General features: G+C 43.9%; 1 protein-coding gene across 1 annotated transcript; it reads left to right on the top strand.

The window, feature by feature from the left end:
* The first annotated feature begins 16,164 nt into the window (after positions 1 to 16,164).
* On the top strand, positions 16,165 to 20,694 carry LOC112250568 (galectin-3-like). Its single transcript, XM_024420826.1, has 6 exons — positions 16,165 to 16,247; positions 17,844 to 17,854; positions 18,101 to 18,655; positions 18,812 to 18,900; positions 19,168 to 19,339; positions 19,487 to 20,694. The coding sequence occupies exons 2-6, from the start codon at positions 17,849 to 17,851 to the stop codon at positions 19,643 to 19,645; spliced, it is 981 nt and encodes a 326-aa protein (XP_024276594.1). The 5' UTR covers positions 16,165 to 16,247; positions 17,844 to 17,848; the 3' UTR covers positions 19,646 to 20,694.
* Positions 20,695 to 27,279: the final 6,585 nt, after the last annotated feature.

Here is a 27,279-nt window from a genome sequence, read left to right as displayed (position 1 = left end):
ATGTGTCGGAGGAAACACCGTTCAACTGATGACCGAAGTCAGCCTGCAGGCACCCGGCCCGCCACAAGGAGTCGCTTCAGCGCCCTCCCCTCCCCTAACCCGGATGACGCGGGGCCAACTTTGCGCAGCCTTATGGGACTCCCCGTCACGGCCGGTCGTGACACAGCCTGGGATCGAACCCAGGTCTGTAGCAATGCAGTGCTTTTGACCGCTGCGCCACTCGGGAGGCCCTCAGTAAGGCCATTCTACTGCCAATGTTTGTCTATGGAGATTGCATGGCTGTGTGCTCGATTTTACAGACCTGTCAGCAACGGGTGTGGCATAAATAGCCGAATCCACTAACTTGAAGGGTTGTCAACATATTTTTGTATATATAGCGCGAGTGGCCTAGCCTGGGGGTCTCTGCTCCAGCTAATCTGAAGGAGAAAGAAACGCACACCTGTTCAGGCGAGGTGCGGGCTAGCGGAGTAGAACACTTGAAAAATAAAAGAGAGCCGCACACTCTAGGACGTCAGATGCCTCTGCCCCGGGTTGCCATAGGGATCCTTGTCTGAGTGTTGGGGACAGTTGGACAGGGACAGGGATGGGTACAGAAAGAGAGAATGGTGCCACTGTAGTAGTAGTGTTATTGAATCAAGGCCTTCTCCTGAAGATGAGGCACATGACATCAGTTTAAAACAGTCACACCAAAATAGCTGCATGAACACATACATATCTACACACTAAAACTGATCAAATATATAAAAAGGACTATTACAATGTAATTACATTATTATTATTATTATTATTATTATTATTATTATTATTTAGGCCTACCTGTCATTGATTTGCAACATTACTATGTGCCAATGACACTCAAGAGGAATAGGCTACATTCGGTTCCTATGTAAATTAGCCTTCTATACAGTTCTTTATAGCAGGATTAGGCTAAGAGCTAGACCCCAGCAGCATACCACTTTTAATTCTCCCTCCAATCACCTTCTAATCCTGGAGAAACATTGAACTCACCATCTGTTCAACCAAACCGCCTACTGTAGCCTGCTGTACTCTCATCTCCGTCACCACAATCATCATACATAGCCTACACGGTCCATCGGGTGAAATGACATCCTTAATGGCATCAAGGATCATGTCAAACACTGCTTATGAATATGACCCCTGGCAACAAACACACATCCGCGTTCTTTAAGACTCCATTGATTGAATGCTTCACCACAAATGCAGCCACTGACCATCGTCTATTTAGGCTACACAATGCAGACAGCATTTCGCAGCGAGGTGCGCACCCCGTTTCAACACCAAGGACAGCGGTTGTAGCACGTATTCAACCCCACAGACTGTAGCCATGATACAGTAACATACGCTCGCTCCCAACGACATATGTAGACTATTCCCGACTGGCTTGTAGAGAAGAACAAACGGCTATCAGTGCCCGTGGTGTTTAACTGTAGAACTATCAGCCTGGGTTATTAACTGGGAGGAACGGAGCTAACCCTTATTTCGCTATTAAAGAGAGCGGTTTTCTGCATGACATATTTCACAAAATGGCACATCGCAGAGCGCTTCTCGAATACTAGAACTGCACCTACCTGCTGTCTTGAGGTTGACCCGCTCACATGTCCCGCCGCTGTATTTGGTCTAGTTATTAGGATTATTATGGTGAGTACCGTTATGTGGCTGTCAGCGCCATGTTAATGTCTCTCGGTGGTGCTACTGAGCTGCGCCGTACGATACGGTATGGAGCAACCGCTGTGTGCAGGCTTACATCCGGGGTGTTGTGGAGAGGAGAGGAGTGGGGCTTGGAGCGATCGTCAGAAATTAGAGCACCTGTATTTCTAGAGTGGCCCGCGGTCGGACGTTGGAAGAGGATTCGGCCGGGAAATATTAGGGGGGGGGTAGTACAAATTGAATTTAAAATAAATAATGTAGCCTGGGTTATTATTTCGTTTTCGGTGTAACAGTAAGACGTGGTCGCAGTATAGTCAATGCAACGCCCTCTTTAACATCTGAGATGATTGAATGACAGTGAAGGGCTGTAGGTGAAACGTGCAGCGACAGTGACACATATTATTATAGGCCTATAGGCTAATGAAGCCGACGTGTTTGTATGTTTATTTATTGAGAGCTATAATCGGTAACATGACTATGCAACGTTGCAGCTGTTCATGGCATTCACATGCAGTTCCAAAATACTTCTATGATAAATAGGCTAAAATGGGAATAAGCGACAGCCAGTGAGAGGAATAATCCAAATGTGCAACATCACGGAAAATAAAATTGACAAAGGGGGAAAAAGTTCAAAGCGGTCCATCAATGACGTATACAGGCTTGAGTGTGAACAGTGACGACACTAATGGTGTTTTGCTTTGATGTGGCGCGGCTGGGCAACGTGCACGCTCGCGCATCACTGGGGCAAGGACAGTGACGTTCACGGAGTTGGCTTTACATCGAGTTGTTATAAATCTGAGGATTAGCGCAAAACAATGCAGCACATTGATCTGATATAACCCCGGTTTAATAACAGGACTGGATTAAATACTTCTTATGTCCAGATAGTTTGACGATAGGGACTTTGAAAGTCGTCAACAGTGGTCACATTATAGTCTGTTTATACAACTCGACTTGTTATCATACTAAATCAAATCAAATCAAATCAAATCAAATTTTATTTGTCACATACACATGGTTAGCAGATGTTAATGCGAGTGTAGCGAAATGCTTGTGCTTCTAGTTCCGACAATGCAGTAATAACGAACAAGTAATCTAACTAACAATTCCAAAAAAACTACTGTTTTATACACAGTGTAAGGGGATAAGGAATATGTACATAAGGATATATGAATGAGTGATGGTACAGAGCAGCATAGGCAAGATACAGTAGATGATATCGAGTACAGTATATACATATGAGATGAGTATGTAAACCAAGTGGCATAGTTAAAGTGGCTAGTGATACATGTGTTACATAAGGATGCAGTCGATGATATAGAGTACAGTATCTACGTATCTATCAGTGAGGTGGAGGGATTGATTAGTAGTCCAGATAGGCAGTGCTTAACCGGACTGATAATTGGGCTATATATAATATATATTGATCGTATTCTAACTGTGGGACTCAGTAAGCTGAACAAGACCTCTGCTACTGTAAAGTGTGACATCCCTGCTAGTTGACAGTGTCAGGCCCCACATTGATCTCAGCCTGTGTTGGCATGCAGTTAGGGGCTGTCCCAGTGTCTGAGGAGACAAGTGCAGGCCACCCACTTTGGAGGCACCTCAGGCCTTTGACTGGAGGGGGGGGGGGCATCATCCAGACAGCATAATCCTCCCACTTGTAGACACACCTACTCATTCAAGGGTTTTTCTTCATTTAGACTATTTTCTACATTGCAGAATTTAAAAAAAAAACTATGAAATAACACATATGGAATCATGTAGTAACCAAAAAAGTGTAAAACAAATCAAAATATATATTTAATTTGAAATTCTTCAAAGAAGCCACCCTTTGCCTTGATGACAGCTTTGCACACTCTTGGCATTCTCTCAACCAGCTACATGAGGTAGTCACCTGGAATGCATTTCAATTAACAGGTGTGCCTTGTTAAAAGTCAATTTGTGGAATTTCTTTCCTTAATGCGTTTGAGCCAATCAGTTGTGTTGTGACAAGGTAGGGGTGGTATACAGAAGATAGCCCTATTTGGTAAAAGACCAAGTCCATATTATGTCAAGGACAGCTCAAATAAGCAAAGAGAAATGCCAGTCCATCATTACTTTATTAAGACATGTAGGTCAGTCAATCTGGAAAATTTCAAGAACTTTGAAAGTTTCTTCAAGTCGCAATAACCATCAAGCTCTATAATTGTCACTCCCTGGCCATAGAGAGGCTTTTATTCTCTATTTTGGTTAAGCCAGGGTGTGACTAGGGTGAGCATTCTATGTTCATTTTCTATGTTTTTTATTTCTTTGTTGTTTGACCAGGTGTGGTTCTCAATCAGAGGCAGCTGTCTATCGTTGTCTCTGTTGGAGAACCATACTTAGGTAACTTTTTCCCACATGGGTTTTGTGGGTAGTTGTTTTCTGTTTTGTGTCTTTCTGCACCAGACAGAACTGTTTTGGTTTTTGTTCATTCTCTTTGTTATTTTGGTTAATCAGTGTTCAGTTCCAATAATAAAGATGAACACGTACCACGCTGGATCTTGGTCCTCCGCTCCTTCCAACAGCCGTTACAACAATGAAAAGGACTCTCATGAGGACCTCCAGAGGAAAGGAAGACTCTGCTGCAGATGATAAGTTCATTAGAGTTAACAGCCTCAAAAATTGCAGCCTAAATATATGCTTCACAGAGTTCAAGTAACAGATACATCTCAACATCAACTGTTCAGGGAGACTGCATGAATCAGGCCTTCATGGTCGAATTACTGCAAATAAATCACTGGTAAAGGACAACAATAAGAAGAATACTTGCTTGGGCCAAGAAACACAGGCAATGGACATTAGACCGGTGTAAATCTGTCCTTTGGTCTGAGATTTTTGGTTCCAACCACCGTGCCTTTGTGAGATGCAGAGTCGGTGAACAGATGATCTCTGCATGTGTGGTTCCCACAATTAAACATGGAGGAGGTGTGATGGTGTGGCGGGTGCTTTGCTGGTGACACTCTCTGTGATTTATTTACAATTCAAGGCACACTTAACCAGTTTGGCTACCACAGCATTCTGCAGTGATACGCCATTCCATCTGATTTGTGCTTAGTGGGACTATTATTTGTTTTTCAACAAGACAATGACCCAACCCACCTCCAGGCTGTGCAAGGGCTGTTTGACCAAGAAGGAGAGTGATGGAGTACTGCATCAGATGACCTCGCATCCACAATCACCCAACCTCAACCCATTTGAGATGGTTTGGGATGAGTTGGACTGCAGAATGAAGGAAAGGCAACCAACAAGTGCTCAGCATATGTGGGAACTCCTTCAAGACTGGGTGGCTACTTGGAAGAATCTCAAATATAAAATGCTCTTTGTTGGTTACTACATGATTCCATATGTGTTATTTCATAGTTTTGATGTCTTCATTATTATTCTACAATGTAGAAAATAGTAAAAATAAAGAAAAACCCATGAATGTGTAGGTGTGTCCAAACGTTTGACTGGTACTATATATACTATATCCCTGGAAGGGCAATACAGGTTCTTTCAACAGTAGAAGTTAGTTTCAAAGTTGTCCTTTCATTCAAAGGGACATAAGTAAATAAAGAGGCTTAAGAGGGAAAGAACAGTACATTTCAATGGTAGCTAATAGAGTATTATATAGGTCAATATGTTTTTTTTGTTGAGAAATGATATAACTCTATGTATGGTTTCGTGTATCTTCTTTATCTGTGAGCTTGGTTTTGAATAAACCACTTATTTCGTTGTCCCTGGCCACCAGGGGGCCAGCAGCACATATGAAAATACAGACTACATATCTAAACTGGACAGGTGTATCCAACGTTACTTCTTGTAATAAAGTTTGGATTCATACATTTCATTTAGTCATGAATTGGCAAAAAGCGTGGAATTATATACAGTCTCATTTAACATCTCTATATGCATGAAAAAGTTGGCTTTGTCGGGAAAAAAGATGAGAAATGTCATCAAATCCTCTGATTGAGCTCTTGATCATTTCCATGTAAATGATGAATTATGAGTCAGTAAGTGGATCAGAGGCTAATGCACATCAACTAAATCCAACGTAAACATTTCAAGCATGCTTCAAATAACTCTTTCCATGTCAGTGAAAGAAACAGAGTCCATCAAATGGGTCTTAAAATCCCAGGTCAGTGTGCCTGGCTTGCTTCCTGTCCCTATGGCAACAGCAGACAGTCCTTCTATCCCCTCTCTCTCCAAGTTAAACCACCTCTCTCTGGGAGAGCTCTGGGCAGAAGCTGCCTGGGTTGCAGGCCCAGATTTAGGATCAGTTTACCCACCCCTAATCCTAACCCTAATCATTAGGAGTAAAAAAGCAAAACTGACCCGCATTCATGGCAGTAACAGTATATGCAGCTACAATTTGAATGATTTATTGATTGACTGATTGATTTAGGTTTTCAGATTAGCTTTCACTGCAATGATTTTCTTCCACTAATCTAGTCATGTCTGACGAGGGTCGAGGGATTACTCTAGGAAGGATGAAGGCAGGATGAAATTGAGGAGGGCGTATGCAGTTTAAGAGTATTAGAACAAGGCCCAGGGTTTATCGTGGCGTAATGCCGCCGCAGCCGCTTTGGAGTTGACACACACAGTATAGACACACACATACACAAACATACAACCCTTTGGAGCTGGCAGACCCCGGATGCTCTCTTCTGTGTAACAGCCCCACGCTACTTTTTTTTAAAGCCCTGTCATGGGCTGAGAACAGGTAATAGAGATTTTACACGAGTGACATCACAGGTCACAGCATCCCTCTTTAATGGCCATTTAGGTACACTAAACACTTGCAGACACACACACACACGCACGCGCACACGCAAACGCGCACACACACACACACACACACACACACGCACACACACACACACACACACACACACACACACACACACACACACACACACACACACACACACACACACACACACACACACACACACACACACACACACACACACACACACACACATACACAGACCATACAGTGGCAAGATGGACCAAGGACACTGTTCTGAGCCTTGATATTTGGGGAGGCTGTTTTATTCTGCCCTGCTAAACAATATCCCATGATCACGCAGGTCTGTGGCTCTCCATCCTCTGGCTGGCCATAACAAGGTCACCACCATCGAGAACACAACACAACAATGTTTCTACACCACATACATGCAACCCCCACACTATGGGATAGGATAGGAAAGAATAGGATTGGGATATGATAAGATAGAGCATCAGACATCGGGAGATGCCTTCAATACCGTCCACTAGGGGCAACGTGAGCACACATTACGCTCAATTAGGCTCAATGCTTGCTAGGACATTGTGGATGGGGATAGGCAAAGTGCTTAAACCATGTGCTTCAGATCCAAGGATTGCAGGTTTGAACCCAGTGCTAGGCACTTGTTGACTTTTTCTCCTTATCCCAAACCTTAACCCCTACCTTAACAAGTCATAATTAATGCCTAAACTTAACCGTCAAGTCTGTTCTGTTTTACCAGTCTTAACCCTTGCCTACACTGTCAAGGAGTTGATGTGAATTTGACATTAGCTTATATGCAGTTCATGGCAAGTACATTTCTCTATATCATATAGTAGTACAACTACTGCAATACAAATACAGCATCAAAGCAAAGTACTGTGTAATGAAGCACAGCACAATACCGTAAAATTGATTGTATTATACTGTAAAAAGTTAATGCTACCGTAATTGTGATGAATAAATGAATGAATGAATGGATGGAAGAATCAAAATCATTGAGGGGTGAGGTTTGTTTTTTACAGTATTTACAAGGGATTGGTGCAAGCAGGTTGGCTGTTAGGTCATGTGGCGTTTTAAATCACTTGCACTTCTAGAGGCCTTACAAAGGCTTCCAAACTAGCCATTTAAGGTTCAAGACTTGCTGCAACTCAAATCTATCCCCTATATATTTTAAATTGATGGAGCACTACTGCTACATAGGAGATAAATAGGTACCGCATTCTCACTCACGGGTGCAACAAATATAGCCTCTTACAAGGCATGCCTCAAAATATGTTAATGAGCCTCTACCAAAAATACCATCCACCCTCTAGTGGTCAAAAGGTTTTTGGTACTCCAAAAATACAGTACGGATACTGTATTCTGTGGGGTGGAATTATAGTGCCATTCAAAATACCACAATTCTTTCCACGCCCACAAACTTTTGCCACAATGCTCCGTACTTTACAGTATGCTGCAGTAAAAGGTTTCACAGTATTTTACTGTTGACAATACCCAAAATTACTATATAAATGAGTTTTTTGTTACAGTGTACTTTCACGTCATCCATAGACGTTTACCCTACCCTGGACAAACGTTGAATACTGAAGTGAAACCGTGAGATCTTGTTGTGTCATCTTACCTCCAGGTACACCCAGCAGGGTGGCCAGGGGCTTGAGGGGGGTGAGAAGGATAGAGAGCCGGGGGGAAATAGAGGGTGAGATAGGGAGCGATGGTGGCTTGAGAGGCTTTGAGGGGTTGGGGCTGATGAGGTTGGTGATGTGTGCTGAGGCAGAGAAGGACAGGAATAGAGCCTCTCCTCTTTCAGCTGCCTGAGCTCAATATCACTCAGTCACAGCTTACAACCATCTATGGGCCATCATGCCTGGCTTTATGTCATCATCCTCATTGTGACATCAGAACTGTTCTGATAATGACACTATTCTCATTGACATGAGATCCCTTATCATTATGACATGAGGACCCTTCTCATTATGACATCAAAAACCTTATCATTATGATATTAGAACAACTGATAGTAATAGAATCCATACTCCGAGTCCATATTCACGTCATAAGAAAGAATTCCCCTCGACCATATATATACTGCAAAGTTGCTTAGGAACCATGAAGAGGGTGACCATGTCTATTGGCACTGTCTTGGTACAATTATTTAATCACAGGCAAGACATTTAACTTGCTTAGTATAGTCAGTTTGTAACTAGTTGTAGCTGTGTAGTCCGTTTGTTTGTTTTCGTTCTTGGCTAGCTTCATGTTCTGGTTGGTAGCTAGCTAGCACTCACTCACGTGGTTACTAGCACCGTCATGAAAAAGGGCATGATGGAAGCCCTACAATATTAAATTTTTCTAAGTAGTGAGAACGCTAGCGAGCAGGCAATGTCGAAATGTAAATCTTTATACATGTTGTATTTTTCTTAAATGTAGTTTAGTAATGAATTAAAACAAGCAGACAACAAGAAAATTGTGTTTGAAAAAGATTGTGTTTTTGTTGTGAGCCAAAGGGATAAACTAGGTAACCACAGATTGTTTTCCCCACAGGTGGACGGGGCGGCGACGTTCTATCTAATAACAACTGAGACTATGGAACGGGCCTCCCAATTCATGTCAATGTCGGCATAATGGATGGACTGGCAGTCATTTTGAGTGTACCCCTAGGAAGTACAAGCAGGGAGTAAAAGCAGGAAGCTTACCATTCAATCTGTGCTTTGGTAAGTCAAAGCACCTTTGGCAGTCGAATACAGCCTCGAGTCTTCTTGGGTATGACGCTACAAGCTTGGCACACCTGTATTTGGGGAGTTTCTCCCATTTTTCTCTGTAGATCATCTCAAGCTCTGTCAGGTTGGATGGGGAGCGTCGCTGCACATGTTCGATCGGGTTCAAGTCTGGTCTCTGGCTGGGCCACTCAGAGACTTGTCCCAAAGCCACTCCTGCATTGTCTTGGCTGTGTACTTAGGGTCATTGTCCTGTTGGAAGGTAAACCTTCGCCCCAGTCTGAGGTCCTGAGCTCTCTGAAGCAGGTTTTCATCAAGGATCTCTCTGTTCTTTGTTCCGTTCATTTTTCCCTCGATCCTGACAAGTCTCCCAATCCATGCTGCTGAAAATCCATGCCGCTGAAAAACATCCCCACAGCATGAAGCTGTGACCACCATGCTTCACATACGGGATGATGCCAGGTTACCTCCAGATGTGACACTTGGCATTCAGGCCAAATATTTCAATATTGGTTTCATCAGACAAGAGAATCTTGTTTCTCATGGTCTGAGAGTTCTTTAGTTGCCTTTTACTGAGGAGTGGCTACCGTCTGGCCACTCTACCATAAAGGCCTGGTTGGTGGAATCCTGCAGAGATAGTTGTGTTTCTGGAAGGTTCTGCCATCTCCACAGAATAACTCTGGAGCTGTGTCAGAGTGGCCATCGGCTTCTTGGTCACCGATTTCTCAGTTTGTGTCACGTCCTGACCATAGAAAGCTTATTTTCTATGGTAGAGTAGGTCAGGGTGTGACTGGGGGGTTGTTCTAGTTTATATTTTCTATGTGGGGTTCTAGGTTTATTTTCTATGTTGGTGATTTGTATGATTCCCAATTAGAGGCAGCTGGTTATCGTTGTCTCTAATTGGGGATCATACTTAAGTAGCATTTTTTCCACCTGTGGGTTATGGGACATTGTTTATGTTTTGAGTTAGTGTGGTAGTCACGGTTCGTTGTTTGTTAGTTTATTGTTTATTGTTTTGTCTTTGTTAAAGTTTCACTTTTTTAATATGCGGCTTGGTCCGACATTCATTATTACGAACAACGTGACAGAATATCCCATCAACAAAAGACCAAGCAGCGTGCCCGGGGAGGAGATGGCATCGTGGTCTTTGGAGGAGATCAGGGAGAGAACATCCTGGACTTGGGACGAAATAATGGCAGGAGACAAGAGCCTGTAATGGAAGCAGGCGGAAGCAGCGAAGGAGAGACAGCGACGAAGGAGGGACAGCGACGAAGGAGGGACAGCGACGAAGAAGGGACAGCAACGAAGTCGGGGAGGAAGGCCACAGAAACCCCAAGAAAAAATTGTGGGGGGTCTCATGGAGCAGTTGGTGGAGCCGAGGAGTGAACCAGAGCCAGTCTGGGAGAAGAGGGAGAATATGGAGGAGAGAGAAATGGGAGACTTGTTGAGTTGGTGGAGGATGCACGGATATTGCCCTAAGGAACGTGTTGTCAGTTTGGTGCCACCTGAGTCAGCTCCCCATACTCGTCCTGAGAAGTGTGTTAAAGTTCCGGAACAATTGATGCCGGCTATACGCACCAGGTCTCCAGTGGACCTTCACAGCCCAGTACGTCCTGTGCCAGCTCCTCACACTTGCCGTGCGAAGTGTGTTAAAGTTCAGGTACCATTGATGCCGGCTATACGCACCAGGTCTCCAGTACGTCGCCACAGCCCGGTACGTCCTGTGCCTGTTCCCCGCACTCTCCCTCAAGTGCGTGTCCCCAGTCTGGTACATCCTGTGCCTGCTCCTCGCACTCTCCTTGAAGTGCGTGTCCCCAGTCCAGTATGTCCTGTTCCTTCTCACCGCACTTGCCCTGAAGTGCGTGCCATCAGTCCGGTGCCACCTGTACCGACCACACGCATCAGGCTTCCAGTGTGCCTCCCTGGTCCAGTACGTCCTGTGCCTCCTCCCCGCACTCGCCCTGAAGTGCGTTTCACTAGTCCGGTGCCACCTGTACCGGCCCCACGCACCAGGCTTCCTGCGACGATCCTCAGTCCAGAGCTTCCGGCGACGTTTCACAGTCCGGAACCTCCTGAGACGGTCCAGAGTCCGGAACCTCCTAAGACGGTCCACGTTCCAGAACCTCCTGAGACGGTCAACGGTCCGGAACCTCATGAGACGGTCAACGGTCCGGAACCTCCTCCGACGGTCAATGGTCCAGAACCTCCAGTTCCATGGCCGGAGCCTTCACCCTGCGCCAATCCCCAGTCTGAGCACGGCGTCCAGTTTAGCTACAAGTTCAGAGTCTTCTTCTGCGTTGGTGCCCAGTCCAGGCACAGCGTCCAGTCCAGCTCCATAGAGGGAGCTTTCCCCTATGCCGATGTCCAGTCCAAACACGGCGTACAGTCCCACTCCAAGGCAGGAGCCTTCCTCGGCATCTAGGTCCAGTCCAGGCACAGTGTTCAGCCTGGGTCCATGGCTCGATCTAAGGGATGAGCAGGTTCTTCGTCCCGCACCAGAGCCGCCACCAAAGATGGTGGATCCGAGAGCTGAGCGGGTTCTTCGTCCCAGAGCCGCCACCGGCACTAGACCCCCCCCCCAACCCTCCCTTTTTGTTTCAGGTTAGGTCGGGGTCCGCACCTTTGGTGGGGGTACTGTCATGTCCTGACCATAGAAAGCTTTTATTTTCTATGGTAGAGTAGGTCAGGGCGTGACTGGGGGGTTGTTCTAGTTTATATTTTCTATGTGGGGTTCTAGGTTTATTTTCTATGTTGGTGATTTGTATGATTCCCAATTAGAGGCAGCTGGTTATCGTTGTCTCTAATTGGGGATCATACTTAAGTAGCATTTTTTCCACCTGTGGGTTATGGCATATTGTTTATGTTTTGAGTTAGTGTTGTAGTCACGGTTCGTTGTTTGTTAGTTTATTGTTTATTGTTTTGTCTTTGTCAAATTTCACTTCTTTAATAAATTATGTGGAACTCAACGTACGCTGCGCCTTGGTCCGACATTCATTATTACAAACAACGTGACAGTTTGGCCTGGAGGCCAGCTCCAGGCTGCGTTGATGGTTCCAAACTTCTTCAATTTAAAAATGATGGAGGCCACTGTGTTCTTGCGGACCTTCAACGCTGCAAAAATGTTTTCTGTTTTTAATAAATTAGCAAACATTTCTAAATACCCTTGTCATTATGGGGTATTTTGTGAAGATTGATGAATAAATTATTATTATACACCCTTTTCTCCCCAATTTTGTGGTATCCAATTATTAGTAGTTACTGTCTTGTCTCATAGCTACAACTCCCATACGGGCTCGGGAGAGATGAAGGTCAAGAGCCATGAGTCTTCCGAAACACAAACCAACCAAGTCGCACTGCTTCTTAACACAGCACGCATCCAACCCGGAAGTCAGCCGCACGAAACACCGTACACCTAGCCCTGCCAAAGGAGTTGCTAGTGCGCGATGAGACAAGGATATCCCTACCGGCCAAACCCTCCCTAACCCGGACGACGCTAGGCCAATTGTGCGTCACCACATGGACCTCCCGGTCGCGGCCGGCTGCGGCAGAGCCTGGGATCGAACCCAGGCTTAGACCTGCGCCACCCGGGAGGCCCAGAAATGATTTTAATTCATCCATTTGTAACGATGAACCAAAGCGAGCGACATATATAGGGCATCAACAAGGAGGTGATGGAGTCCAGGTGAATGTCATTATGCGCCTAACGCTGGTGACAGGTGTGTGCCCTATCGAGCAGCCTGGTGACCTAGAGGCCGGAGAGGGAGCCCACGTGACACCATTTTAGAATAAGGCCGTATCATATCAAAATGTTTAAAAAGGGAAGGGGTCTGAATAGTTTTTGAATGCACTGTAACCCTTCTCATCGTGACATCACAACTCTTCTCGTTATGATATCGCAACCCTTCTCATCATAACATCACATCCCTTCTCATTATGATATCATGACATCATATCCCTTCTCATTATGACATCACAACCCTTCTGTTTATGGCATCAGAAGCTTTCTCTGACTCCAGAATGTAACTATGAGGAACCAGATGGTTCTATATTGTACAAAGTCTTTCTTCAAGTTTCACTGCTCACAGTTTGAGTCCCAGTCCAGGGGCTCATGGGAAAGTGAGTCATCATGGCATCATCAGATGCTCCACTTAACACACACATACATACATACGCACACACACATACACACAACGCCTGTGGCCCTCAAATGCCCTGCAACCCTCAGCCACCCAATGCACGGCATTGTGGGTCACAGCTGGCGAGTTGAGGTCCTCCTGCGGGGTGTTCTCTTGCATTCACGCAGCCATGCTGGTGTGTGTGTCATGTGTGTGTGTGTCTATAGGTTATCATGTTGAGCCTTGACGGCCGATGATTACACTTGAGAGGATGGAACATAGCCTGCCAGACGCAGGTTGACATGAAGTGTATTCAACTTTGTTCTATTGTATTATCCAATCATTGAAAGGCAAGCTGTGTAATGGTTGTCCACGCGTTCCAATGATATCCTGACTCTGAGTCGTGAGTCATATCAGTCCAATGTACATAGAAATAGACAGTAATCTGGGCAATGTAACACCAAGGAGTGAGCTGGGTAAGCTGATCCTAGATCTGTGCCTAAGGGCAACTTAAACCCAAAACGCAACTGCAGTATATGCTGCGAATGTGCCAGTGTCATCAAGAGGTTCAGTGGATGTACTACAAGCTCTTTCCCACGCAGAATCGTTGCTATTGCTTAGTTCATGAAGATCGCCAAAGCGGATGTGAGTTATCCATTCCATGCTGGAATGTATTGACCCAGTTTGCCACAGGCTCACTGTGCAGTCAGTCAGGATTCCAGGGGCTAGCAGAACCGTGTCAATAGAGTGGCTATAACAGAATGACTTCTGTTTGCTGGTCAAAGCACAGGTAAAACAGCATAGATCGGAGTTGAGGTATCCATAGAAATAAAAACAATGCAGCGAGATAGACCAAGTCCATGGCTCGTCCAATTCCCAGTCTGTCTACTCACATCCCATTTAAATGTCCTACATTTCTCAACTCAAATTACAGCTAGTCTAATCAAAGAGAACTGACACAGTGAGTGTGCCATGTTGGGAATGTTTGTTTTGTTCTGTTGTTGTTACCGTGGACACCATTGATCTGTTTATCACAGAGTTTGTTCGACCATGACTCTCCACCTCGGCACCATACTATCTACAGGAATTAGGAATGTAATTAGAAAAACACATTTTAGTTGCCAGAGGTTATGTGCAGGGGATTTCCATTAGCCTTTAGTTGCCAGAGGTTAGGTGCAGGGGATTTCCATTAGCCTGATTCCAGATCTGTTTGTGATGTCTTGACAAGGCCTATGGTCATTGTTGTGTGTGACTACATACGAGTGGCAAGACAGCACGACCAGTTTTAATACTGGCTGAATTTTTTACATACCTACAGACCGATTACAGGGATCATAATCTGATCATGGATGGAGAGAGGGATTAGGGTTGACAACAGGGCCGAATATTAATCTGGGAGATTATAAAATTCCTTTGACTTTGTTTATGCTTCAGTTATCAATTTCCTCCAGCTTTACTGCTCTCTGGGAGGGTTAGGCTACACTTTACTCTAGCAATATGTCATACGGGCTTCGTAACACTGTCATAAGGACGACATCACTTTTCCTTTGAGAGCTACATCAACAGAGTTGATTATGTTCACCACCGTTACCAGCTGTTAGACTGGCCCCTCTCCTGTTGAGATACAGGGACTGTCCCAAATGGCTCCCTATTCCCTATGGCTCAAAAGTCGTGCCCTATGAAGGGAATTTGGATGCAGCCCCAGACTCAACCCAGTGAGACATACTTTCCACCAGCACAGGGAACCAACCAGAGGCCTGCCTTCACTCTAAATCTCCTCTCAGGTTTGCAACACAGTGGAGGTATCTGTCTGTTGTAATGCCATTACTGTCCCTGGCACAGAGACCATGTCAGGGAGTTGGTTAGTGTCTGTGAGACATAGTCTCATGACTGGCTGCTGAGCAATGAAGTCAGCCATGTTACCCACAGCAGAGTCAGAGCCCCTCAGTGTGTTTGTGAGATTCCTTTCCTGTGGCGTCCTCATGAGAGCCACTTTCATCATAGCGCTTGATGGTTTTTGCGACTCCACTTGAAGAGACATGACTGACCTTCATGTCTTAAAGTAATGATGGACTGTCGTTTCTCTTTGCTTATTTGAGCTGTTCTTGCCATAATATGGACTTGGTCTTTTACCAAATAAGGCTATTTTCTGTATACTGCCACTACCTTGTCACAACACAACTGATTGGCTCAAACTCATTAAGAGGAAATTCCAAAAAACCTTGCGTCATGTGTTGTTTGCACTCTCCCTCTCTCTCTCTCTCTGAATGTGTTCTGGTGTCTCTGTTGATTGTTTCATTCCAGCCACCCCATCATTAGTTAAATTATGTCCACTTCAATTTATTAATCAACCAACAGCTCGACCAAAAGTGCATCAGTCCACTGCACTACCACATTATTTAGCACATTTCCAAAACGAGTCACCAGTCATGCCTTATATCCTACCTCCACTTGATGGATTTTCATGAGACCCAAGCATTTTTGCTAATCTGTTTTTGCAGCACTTACAAAAGTGCATCTTGCTCTGGAATGTTTGTTTGTCAAGAGAAAAATGTACACATAATCACCACATCTTAGAGAAGACAGGACACACAACAAATGCTACTAAGAGATTACGTCTTAGTCTATGGAAATGTACTGTGTGGTGTTGGACGTGAGTGTAGGACCTGTTGCATTTGTACAACCTGGGGGTTTCACAGGGTTAAGACGGCCTACTTCATAATGAAGAAATGTATACATCTACTCTTGATATTGTGCACCATGTTTTGACAAGGTGAAAGTTGTGACAGGGAATCTTTTCCCCTGGGCGTGGCTCTTCCAGGAGAGTTGGGAGTGGCCTAATGAAAAAGGGAAGGTATAAAGGAGATCATAAATATGTATGTGTGTGGATTCCTGCTATAGCTGTCTAGCTGTCACCTCAACAACACAGCAACAACCTGGTTCTACAGTGTTACATCTGAGGAGACCAGTGAATAACAGGTAACTAAGATTTGACTAATTTATCTGTTTTTTTAAATTTTATTTATCCAGGTTAGTCCCTTTGAGGCTGAGATCCAGAAAATCTGTATTGTCCCATTGGTGACATCTGACCAGGGAGCTCATACCATATTTCATTTGATTTAGTATTAAGTGTGATGCAATTTGAAATGAACGTTTATTTGATTTGATTTACTTATTCAAGCTCAAGCTGTGTGAAATCCTATTTGATGAGACATACAGTAGAAGTGATGGCTGACCTCTGTGATGGGCTTGTCCCTCCAAAAAGTTGGTGATAACGTTTATATTTAAGCTTGACGAAGAAACATACAGAGCCAGAGACTGAATTGTTGCTTCTTATAGTAGCTGCTGAGAAAAGGTCACCAACTTATTTGGGCAGGACTGCGGTTATGGTTTGGAGGCCTATTATGTTATGGGAGCCTATCTTATACTACGCATCCATATCATCATTGCGGTCATGTTATAGTCTATAAGACAAAGACAATGCACAGCAAATACAAGACTAGTCTGAGGGCAGGTAATCAGGTTATGATGTAATTGGTGAGTAGCTATCTGTGGAATCTGCTGTGCTAAGAGGGTAGGATAACAGCAGGCTTGTGAGACTGGTGCAGAATGATTACAGTCTAAGACACTGCATCTCAGTGCAAGAGGTGTCACTGCAGTGCCTGGTTCGAATCCAGGCTGCATCACATCCGGCCGTGATTGGGAGTCCCATAGGGCGGCGCACAATTGGCCCAGCGTCGTCCAGGTTTGGCCGGGGTAGGCCGTCATTGTAAATAAGAATTTGTTCTTCACTGACTTTCCTGGTGAAATAAAGGTGAAATAAAAAATAATTAAATTTAAAATTACAGACAACGTTTCCACGGTTTCATATACATTCTTCACTGAGGACTTTATGGTGCATCATGTGCCAAATGAGGATTTACTCCAAGTGTTACAATTGACTTCATACTCAGTGTATGAGTAGTGTGGGACTTGGTCTTCAATATACTGGAGGCAATGAGGTTATAAGCCTATTTGAATTTACTAAGGAGTGTTTCCAAAACGCCTGCACATTTTTGTTGTCAATTGGTACTTCAGGGACTGGTAACTGGGGCCATCTAGTGGTCATATATATATATATAGAAGAGCTGTCCCTCTATTTAATATCAATTATTGATCAGGATTGAAAATATGGGAAATGTGTAAGATCTCAAGTGGGAGTTTTGTCATATCAATACTTTATTGGAACCTAATGACTGGTTATCCGACCGTGGTGAGTTCCTAGTGATTATGTTCAATTATAGCCTTACCTACATACTACCTCAATCAGCCCGACTAACCGGTGCCTGTATATAGCATGCTACTGTTATTTTAAACTGTCTTTTTACTGTTGTTTTTATTTCTTTACTTACCTATTGTTCACCTAATACCTTTTTGCACTGTTGGTTAGAGCCTGTAAGTAAGCATTTCACTGTTATGGCCTACACCTGTTGTATTCGGCGCGGTGACAAATAAACTTTGATTTGATTTGAATGATGCTTCCGTTTGTGATGGCGAGGAGAAATGGTAGTGATGCTGTTCTCTCTTTACTTACAGATACTATGGAAGTAGGTACCTCACCTCCTCCAACCTCTGCACTGACAACTAACGACTGAGAACACAGCTCTCACTGTCTCAGTGTTCTTGGAGTATTTAACCGTCGCTATTCAAGCATTCTGAGATATTTCTTGAATTCTTGAATGTCATGTCTGAATAGGCCTCTCTATCTGTGTGTGCATGAGGGTTTTAGCGTGCATGTGTGCATGTGTGTGTGTCTCTGACTGTGTATCCGTGTACCCTTCTTGTCCCACCAGCTCTCTGATGCTCTGTGTGGCTGTTCGTCCTCTGGTTCTACCCCCCAGGGAAGCAACAGCATCTGGCCCAGCCAGAACCAAACAGGGGGTCCTGCCTGGCCGGCACAGCCCACCCAGCCCCCATCTTGCTGGCCTGGGCAACCCAACACCCCCTGCTGGCCTGGGCCACAACCATCCCAACCAGCCCCAGCTTCAGCCCAAAACTGGCCTGGTCCCCAACCACAACCACCCCAACCAGCCCCATCCCATCCCTGCCAGCCATGCTGGCCTGGACCCCAGCCTCCCCAATTCCAGCCCCAGCCTTCCCAACCCCAGCCGCAGCCCCAACCTCAGCCTGCACCCCAGCCTTTTCAACCTACAGCTTCAGCCCCGGCTTCTTCCCAAGTCCCCAGCCAGTCTAGTGCCCCAAGGTGGCCGGTTACCCAAGGCCTTATCCCAGGTGTTAACCCAGGTTCTGGATGGCCTTTCAGCCCTGGTCAGTCTGGTTGGCCTGGTCAGAATCCAGGTGGCTTTACACCTGCTCCACAGTGGACTCCAACGCCAGCTGGACGTCTGGTGAGAGACAAGAAATAGGATCTAGAGAAGCTGTAGTGTAGCTTTAGTGGAGGGAAGGAGAGAGAGAGGGATGGAGGGAGGGAATTGGCAAAGACATTGTGTTGGTGTGAAGACAGAGCCATGTCCTAAATATCAGTGTGTTGTGTTGGTGTATAGAGCGTGCCCTACAACCTGAACCTACAAAGAGGCATCTACGACAAGATGATGATCACCATCATGGGCCGGATCAAACCAAATGCTAAGCAGTGAGTTCATCAACTACCATAGTCTACTATGGTTTTTGTTGTTTACTAGGATTAATAAGATCCCTGAATTATCCCTTAGATGTACACATTACCAGTACATTATTTGAACACAACTGATGGAATAAGTCAATCTGTACTGTTGACTGTCCTGGAAGAGTGGGCCTATCAACCTGGTGACTGTGGCTTGTTTTCACTCACTAATGTCTTGGCCCATGCTTTTATCAATCTGATGAATACAACTGTTTTAATTGATCATATCCCCTCCAGGTTCACAGTGAACTTTGTGCGAGGTAATGACATTGCCTTCCACCTCAACCCTCGGTTCAACGACGGGGGCAAGCAGGCAGTGGTGAGGAACACCATGGTGGGAGAGCGCTGGGGGAAGGAGGAGAGGCACACACAGGGAGGCTTCCCCTTCATGGCTGGACAGTCCTTCGAGGTCAGTGGGAACTTCCACTGAGGCAGTGCTCCCTGTCGTCTGTACTCTACTGACTAACAAATCAACCGAGTTCCACTTTCGATAATGTCTGCGGCTAAATTGCACTTTATTTAACTCCTCTGCTCCCTTTCTCCACCTGTGTTTCAGATGAAGATTCTGGTTTCGTTTGAGGAGTTCAAGGTGGCTGTGAACGGAGCTCAGCTGTTTGAGTTCAAACACCGCGTCAGAGAACTCAACCAGATCGATCGCATCAACATCCTCCAGGATGTCATCCTCACCTACGTCAACGTAGACACAATACCATGACACCCACACCCATGACATCACTATACAGCATATAACACCCAGCATGTGCTAAATACATACAATTCATTATTTGCACCTGTTTCATGATGATGATGATGATGATGATGAGCTGTGCTCATTTTGTGGTGCACACACAGTACTGCATTAATGCCCACTAACTCTGTCCATGTGCAAATATACGTGATCTTAGGACAACAAAACAACTGCTGCAATGTTCTTTACTGTGACACGTTGCTTTCATCAAGAGAAAAGTCAACTGTTTCCAGCAATCAGCAAATATAAGAGCACAAAATTGTAAGCGGCTCTATCCATTCCAAATCATGCATAATACAAGGAAAGAGCTAAGCAATGGGGACCGTCTATTTTTAAATGCTTTTTTAAACTCATCATCTCCAACATTGTGAGCATCCATTACAGAGCTTTGCTTTGGTGTAGTTTGAGGCCTCTCCATTCACATCAGTTGTGTTCTTCTACTGAATTCTCTTTTCCTGATGTCTGTTGGGGATTCTTTTTTCTGCTTGCCAATGCAAAGTCTACAAACCTACCGTGTAAGAGCAGACCGACCTACGTATTGAATAGGCCTACATGGGAAGAATCCTGCACAACGTGCACATTTCGCATTTCATTTTTGATCATGAACAAGTATTTGATTTGATGTGTATGAAAATGATTGGTGACATATGCATAAAAGGTGAGTAATTTACCATAATTTGTAAACCTTTTGATAGTTGATTTTCCGATTTTGATAGTTTAGCGACCGCAAAGACGTTAATGAAATGATTAAGTGGGATATTTTTCAAGGCATACTTCTAGTCAGCTTGACTCTAGAGATATGCATGTATAGTTCTTATGACTCTTTATGCAGGCAGTTATGTCCTTTTGATTTATTTGATGTTTTGAGAAGGCAACTCCATTTTCAAAATGCATTTACTGTTTTGAAGAAGGCCACAGAGTTCTGAGACTTGTGTACACTGAATATTTTCCCGATAAAATACAGCTGGCAATACAGTGGGGCAAAAAAGTATTTAGTCAGCCACCAATTGTGCAAGTTCTCCCACTTAAAAAGATGAGAGAGGCCTGTAATTTTCATCATAGGTACACTTCAACTATGACAGAGAAAATGAGGGAAAGAAAATCCAGAAAATCACATTGTAGGATTTTTAATGAATTTATTTGCAAATTATGGTGGAAAATAAGTATTTGGTCACCTACAAACAAGCAAGATTTCTGGCTCTCACAGACCTGTAACTTATTGTTTAAGAGGTTCCTCTGTCTTCCACTCGTTACCTGTGTTAATGGCACCTGTTTGAACTTGTTATCAGTATAAAAGACACCTGTCCACAACCTCAAACAGTCACACTCCAAACTCCACTATGGCCAAGGCCAAAGAGCTGTCAAAGGACACCAGAAACAAAATTGTAGACCTGCACCAGGCTGGGAAGACTGAATCTGCAATAGGTAAAGAGCTTGGTTTGAAGAAATCAACTGTGGGAGCAATTATTAGGAAATGGAAGACATACAAGACCACTGATAATCTCCCTCGATCTGGGGCTCCATGCAAGATCTCAACCCGTGGGGTCAAAATGATCACAAGAACGGTGAGTAAAAATCCCAGAACCACAAAGTCTACCATCAGTAACACACTACGTCGCCAGGGACTCAAATCCTGCAGTGCCAGACGTGTCCCCCTGCTTAAGCCAGTACATGTCCAGGCCTGAAGTTTGCTAGAGAGCATTTGGATGATCCAGAAGAAGATTGGGAGAATGTCATATGGTCAGATGAAACCAAAATATAACTTTTTGGTAAAAACTCAACTCGTCGTGTGTGGAGGAGAAAGAATGCTGAGTTGCATCCAAAGAACACCATACCCACTGTGAAGCATGGGGGTGGAAACATCATGCTTTGGGGCTGTTTTTCTGCAAAGGGACCAGGACGACTGATCCGTGTAAAGGAAAGAATGAATGGGGCCATGTATCGTGAGATTTTGAGTGAAAACCTCCTTCCATCAGCAAGGGCATTGAAGATTAAACGTGGCTGGGTCTTTCAGCATGACAATGATCCCAAACACACCGCCCGAGCAACGAAGGAGTGGCTTCGGAAGAAGCATTTCAAGGTCCTGGAGTGGCCTAGCCAGTCTCCAGATCTCAACCCCATAGAAAATCTTTGGAGGGAGTTGAAAGTCTGTGTTGCCCAGCAACAGCCCCAAAACATCACTGCTCTAGAGGAGATCTGCATGGAGGAATGGGCCAAAATACCATCAACAGTGTGTGAAAACCTTGTGAAGACTTACAGAAAACGTTTGACCTCTGTCATTGCCAACAAAGGGTATATAACAAAGTACTGAGATAAACTTTTGTTGTTGACCAAATACTTATTTTCCACCATAATTTGCAAATAAATTCATTAAAAATCCTACAATGTGATTTTCTGGATTTGTTTTCTCATTTTTTCTGTCATAGTTGAAGTGTACCTATGATGAAAATTACAGGCCTCTCTCATATTTTTAAGTGGGAGAACTTGCATAATTGGTGGCTGACTAAATACCTTTTTGCCCCACTGTATATAGTTTTTCTCAATTTCTGGAACAATGTTGTCAATTTTTTAAAATATAAGGCCATACATAAAAAAGGACATTTAATTGATCAGTAATTTCAGTCACTTATTTTGTACACTGTACGGTACTTCAGTGACTTTTTCACTTTGAACTTCTCTTCTCTGTTTCATATTTGAAATTATTTTCAATATTACTGGATGTTGCTTTTCAGCCAAGCATAGTATTGCAGACAGTATACAATAGGCCTTACTATCTATGCTTGGTTTGTAATACCATAACTACCTGCTTGGTTCTGAGTACTTTGATGGACTTGATTTGATTGAATTAATGCTGTATTATAAACACTTTAAATCAGCAATACAATGTACAGCATGGAGTATGTTAGCAATTCCAAACACTATCAAATGCTGTTTTTCACACCTTCCTGCTTTAGCATTTGATCCTATAAAATGTATAATTACCATCTCATACCATTTACTATCTTTCATAGAAAATCTTAAGAAATAAGGCCTGAAGGGACATGGTATATGGCCAATGGCACATATTCATACATGTCAAAAAAATTATCATAAGAAACAAGGTTTGAAGTGTCTTTCCTAAATCTAGGAGATATTTTTTTTAAACTATGGAAATATATATATATATATTTTTTTACACATATTTAACCCCTTTTTTGGGTAAGTGCAAAACTACCTTCGTACTTCCATTCGTTTTTTAAAAACCAGTACCGGTTACCTTCAGACGAGTCCCGTGAAACTTGTGGGGGATGTAGAGCAAAACAGAAAACACCATCGTGTTCATGAGACTATCCCCTTTCCACAGTGGGGTCCCGTTAGTTTGTAGCCCAAACGGTTCGGACGCTACCAAACAGAGGTTGGCACATCGACGGAACTGACTTCAAACAAGTCTCCTGACACTTATGGGGGTCATAGAGACCCCCATCGTGTTCGTGAGTGTCGCCCCTTTCCATAGAGTGGTCATGTTTGGATGCTTACGGACGTTTTCATGAGAAGATCTATTTTTGGCATGTCTCATGGTCTGACAAACATCGCTCTAGCGCCATCGCTCTGGTGCGACACTGGCACTTCCAGTTAGGGTTAGGGTTGGGCACTTGATAATAAAACATAAAAACATAAAAGAGGAACACCTATCTCATCATTGCAGTTACATCATAGGGGTTATTCATATGGGCACAGAAGACATCAAACATATTTTAACTTTATTTTTAAAGCTGCCCAGAGAGGAAGTTGTTTTTATGGGCAGACTCATTCTGGGCATACTCATTCCATTCTGAGTTCTCCAGTATACAAGAAAGTACCTATCCCAGCAACACCTGATCTGGTGCTGTGATTGTGTGCATCCCTAACATGGGGAAAGTAATCAGTTAGATATCTGGGTGCAGGACCATAAACACTCCTGTAAACCAAACCTGTCTAATCTGGGACACCCTAGCCTCAACAGGCAGGACCTTAAACACTCCTGTAAACCAAACCTGTCTAATCTGGGACACCCTAGCCTCAACAGGCAGGACCTTAAACACTCCTGTAAACCAAAACCAAACACTAGCCTCAACAGGCAGGACTTAAACACTCCTGTAAACCAAACCTGTCTAATCTGGGACACCCTAGCCTCAACAGGCAGGACCTTAAACACTCCTGTAAACCAAACCTGTCTAATCTGGGACACCTAGCCTCAACAGGCAGGACCTAAACACTCCTGTAAACCAAACCTGTCTAATCTGGGACACACTAGCCTCAACAGGCAGGACCTTAAACACTCCTGTAAACCAAACCTGTCTAATCTGGGACACCCTAGCCTCAACAGGCAGGACCTTAAACACTCCTGTAAACCAAACCTGTCTAATCTGGGACACCCTAGCCTCAACAGGCAGGACCTTAAACACTCCTATAAACCAAACCTGTCTAATCTGGGACACCCTAGCCTCAACAGGCAGGACCTTAAACACTCCTGTAAACCAAACCTGTCTAATCTGGGACACCCTAGCCTCAACAGGCAGGACCTTAAACACTCCTGTAAACCAAACCTGTCTAATCTGGGACACACTAGCGTCAACAGGCAGAACCATAAACACTCCTATAAACCAAACCTGTCTAATCTGGGACACACTAGCGTCAACAGGCAGAACCATAAACACTCCTATAAACCAAACCTAGTCTAATCTGGGACACCGTAGCCTCAACAGGCAGCCAGTTTAGTTCCTGAAACAAGCTCCTGCCTATGTGAGTACGTGGACTCACCTTCAATACTACCATGATCAGCTTATTCTGGGCTATCTGGAGCTTCCCTTTCATAAACTTAGATAAACCCCCAAACCAGGAAGTACTAGCAAAGTCAAAATGACATTGAATGAGGGCAGTAGCTATCACTTTCATGGAGTCCTTATCAAGCAGCTTGGACTTTCTAGCCAAAAACTTAATCCTGGCTTTAACCTTCCCTAGCACCTTATTGGCCATGCTCACACCTCCCAAGCTTCCATCAAGGATACATCCCAGATAGCGAACAGAAGTAGGGATTTGTTGATTTGCTGTTGTTACCACGGACACCGTTAATTTAGCTGTGAGTTAGTTTGACCATGAATCTCCTCTCTCCACCATAATGATCTACAGGAATTAGGGAGAAGACTGGATTAGATAAAGAAATATTAGCGTTACAGTGTAGGGCTGTGGCGGGCACTAAATATTTGGGTCGAATTCTGTGGCATTATTTTAAATTAATTCATAGAATGAAGAATACAACTGAACAAAGCTGAATAAAATATAAATATTTTCTCCAAACAATTTGAGGGAATGCGCACATGCGGCTATTCTGTGATAAAGCGGTTAAGAAAGAAATAGGTAGTCCTGTATGCTTAATTTAGAGTTATTAATGTAACTTTAGTTGTTCTACAGACGTTGGGCTATGTTTTGATTTTTAATACATTGTAAGGCTGCATGATGAGACTCTAATGATGATTTGAAAAAAGTCTCCTGAAAGGCATGAGCTCTGCTTATTTTTTTTTGCACAGGCTGAACACACTTCATTAGTCTCTCATTCATAATTTGACAAGCACTTGATAATGCCTCGAATTTCACTGCGGCTTCCCCTTTGTGGCTGTAATGCACCGTAAAAGAATCCATACCTTTTGCGGCCCGGAATGCTGCGTTGAGACCTTGTCCCGGAGTGCTGCGTTGAGCCCTTGTCCCGGAGTGCTGCGTTGAGCCCTTGTCCCGGAGTGCTCCGTTGAGCCCTTGTCCCGGAGTGCTGCGCACTCCCAAGCACCTCTCACCCACCTGGCTCTCCATCATGGGATCGGGTCTTTCTCACAGGTTACAAGTGAAGCCAGACACATTGGGGACGCAACTGTGAATATTGAAGATATTGGAAGAACTGCTCACATTGACTTTTCATCAGCAAGATGAGTAGGCCAAACAAACAGCAAAAACACTAGCCTATGTCAATCTACTATCCCGCATTGTACAAAAGTCGACCTATTCTATTCTGTGCAAGAAATAAATATTCCAAACATAGTCTTAAGCAGTTGTGAGATGCGATAGATCCCAAATTAATACAACCACTAGCATCAAAACATTTTTTACACAATGTGGCTGACGCAACAGATTAGAACATTTACCTTAAAATGTTGATAAACTATTAGGCTATTTCTTCACATTATAAGCACAGCAATGCGCACATGGTAGTAGGCCATAAGCACTGACTGTTCCATTAGTGGGAAAACACCATTATCAAAAGTGACCGCAAATACGATTATGCATGTAATGCTTTTATTATAAAGGCACCTTTTTATGGTGAAAACAATCTTCCCCAAACTTGAAACTCACACGCTGCTTATGTATCCCAGTTAGACTCTAAACCCCCTGTAAAGCGGATTAATGTGCTTCATTTTAAGGAGTTATTTGGCCACTTTAGTTGTGATACAAACCTTATCAAAACATATAGGACCATGGGCTAGGCTACAAGAGGTGTGCGATTATAATTAGAAAAAGTTATACAAAAAAAGTGATAGGCTAATATTGTCACCCATCAGACTATTCCTGATTTAATCTTGTCTTTACATATACTAAATAATATATGTGTGACATTTGTTATGATTTAGAATGGACCATTAATATGCACCTGTCTCGGAACAGGGGCAGCGAGAAAAATGACCGTGTCATCTATGCACTGGTCTCTCATGAAGTGTTTGATTAGATTTTCGAAGACATTTGCATTGATTAGAGCAGGGGTGGGCAATTCCAGTCCTCGAGAGCCTGATTGGTGACACAGATTTGCCCCAGCCCCAGCTAACACATCTGACTCCAATAATCACCTAATCATGGTCTTCAGTTTAGAATGCTATCTGATTAATCAGCTGTGTTTGCCAGGGATGGAAGAAAAAAAAGTGTGACGCCAATCAGGCCCCTGAGGACTGGAATCGCCCACCCCTGGATTAGCGGGACAATGGAGTGCTGAGTACCAGGCAGTTAGCATGTTTGGTAGGCTACTAATGACCATCAGCAGCATCAGAGTTTGGAGAAGCCTAATTACCAGTGACTAGATGGTCACAAGGAATTTGAATGCCTTCATGACTCTTGACCGCCGGTGTGGCATTAATACGGTCACCACAGCCCTCTTACAGATTACAGAAATGTAAAGGTCATTTCTGACTGAGCCAACATATGCCGCATTTAAAGTGAATGCAGTCTCTCTAAAGGGGAAACATTGCCTTTAAATTTCAATCACGCTGTAAAGCTGAACTTCTGTGATGTGGATTGAATAGAGCCCTTAGTCGCCAGAAGTTAGGCGCACAGGGGATTACAATTAGCCTGATCCCAGATCTGCTTGCGATGTCTTGCCAACTCCTATGGTCATTGTTTGGCGTGACAACATACAAGTGGCAAGACAGCACAAAAAGTTCAAGTTACCGTGCTAGATTTCCATAGAGGTGGTCAGATGTTATAGGTGCAAGGGGTTTCAATATCTACAGAAAGTCTGATCATGGATGGAGAGAAGGATTAGGATTGACACCTGGAACCAAATTCAATCTGAGAGATTATAAAAATCATTCAACATGGTTTATATT

The sequence above is a fragment of the Oncorhynchus tshawytscha genome, linkage group LG05 (assembly GCF_018296145.1).
Source record: "Oncorhynchus tshawytscha isolate Ot180627B linkage group LG05, Otsh_v2.0, whole genome shotgun sequence".
NCBI lineage: Eukaryota > Metazoa > Chordata > Actinopteri > Salmoniformes > Salmonidae > Oncorhynchus > Oncorhynchus tshawytscha.
Note: the sequence above shows the minus strand (reverse complement) of the source record. Positions and strands in the feature narration are given on the sequence as shown.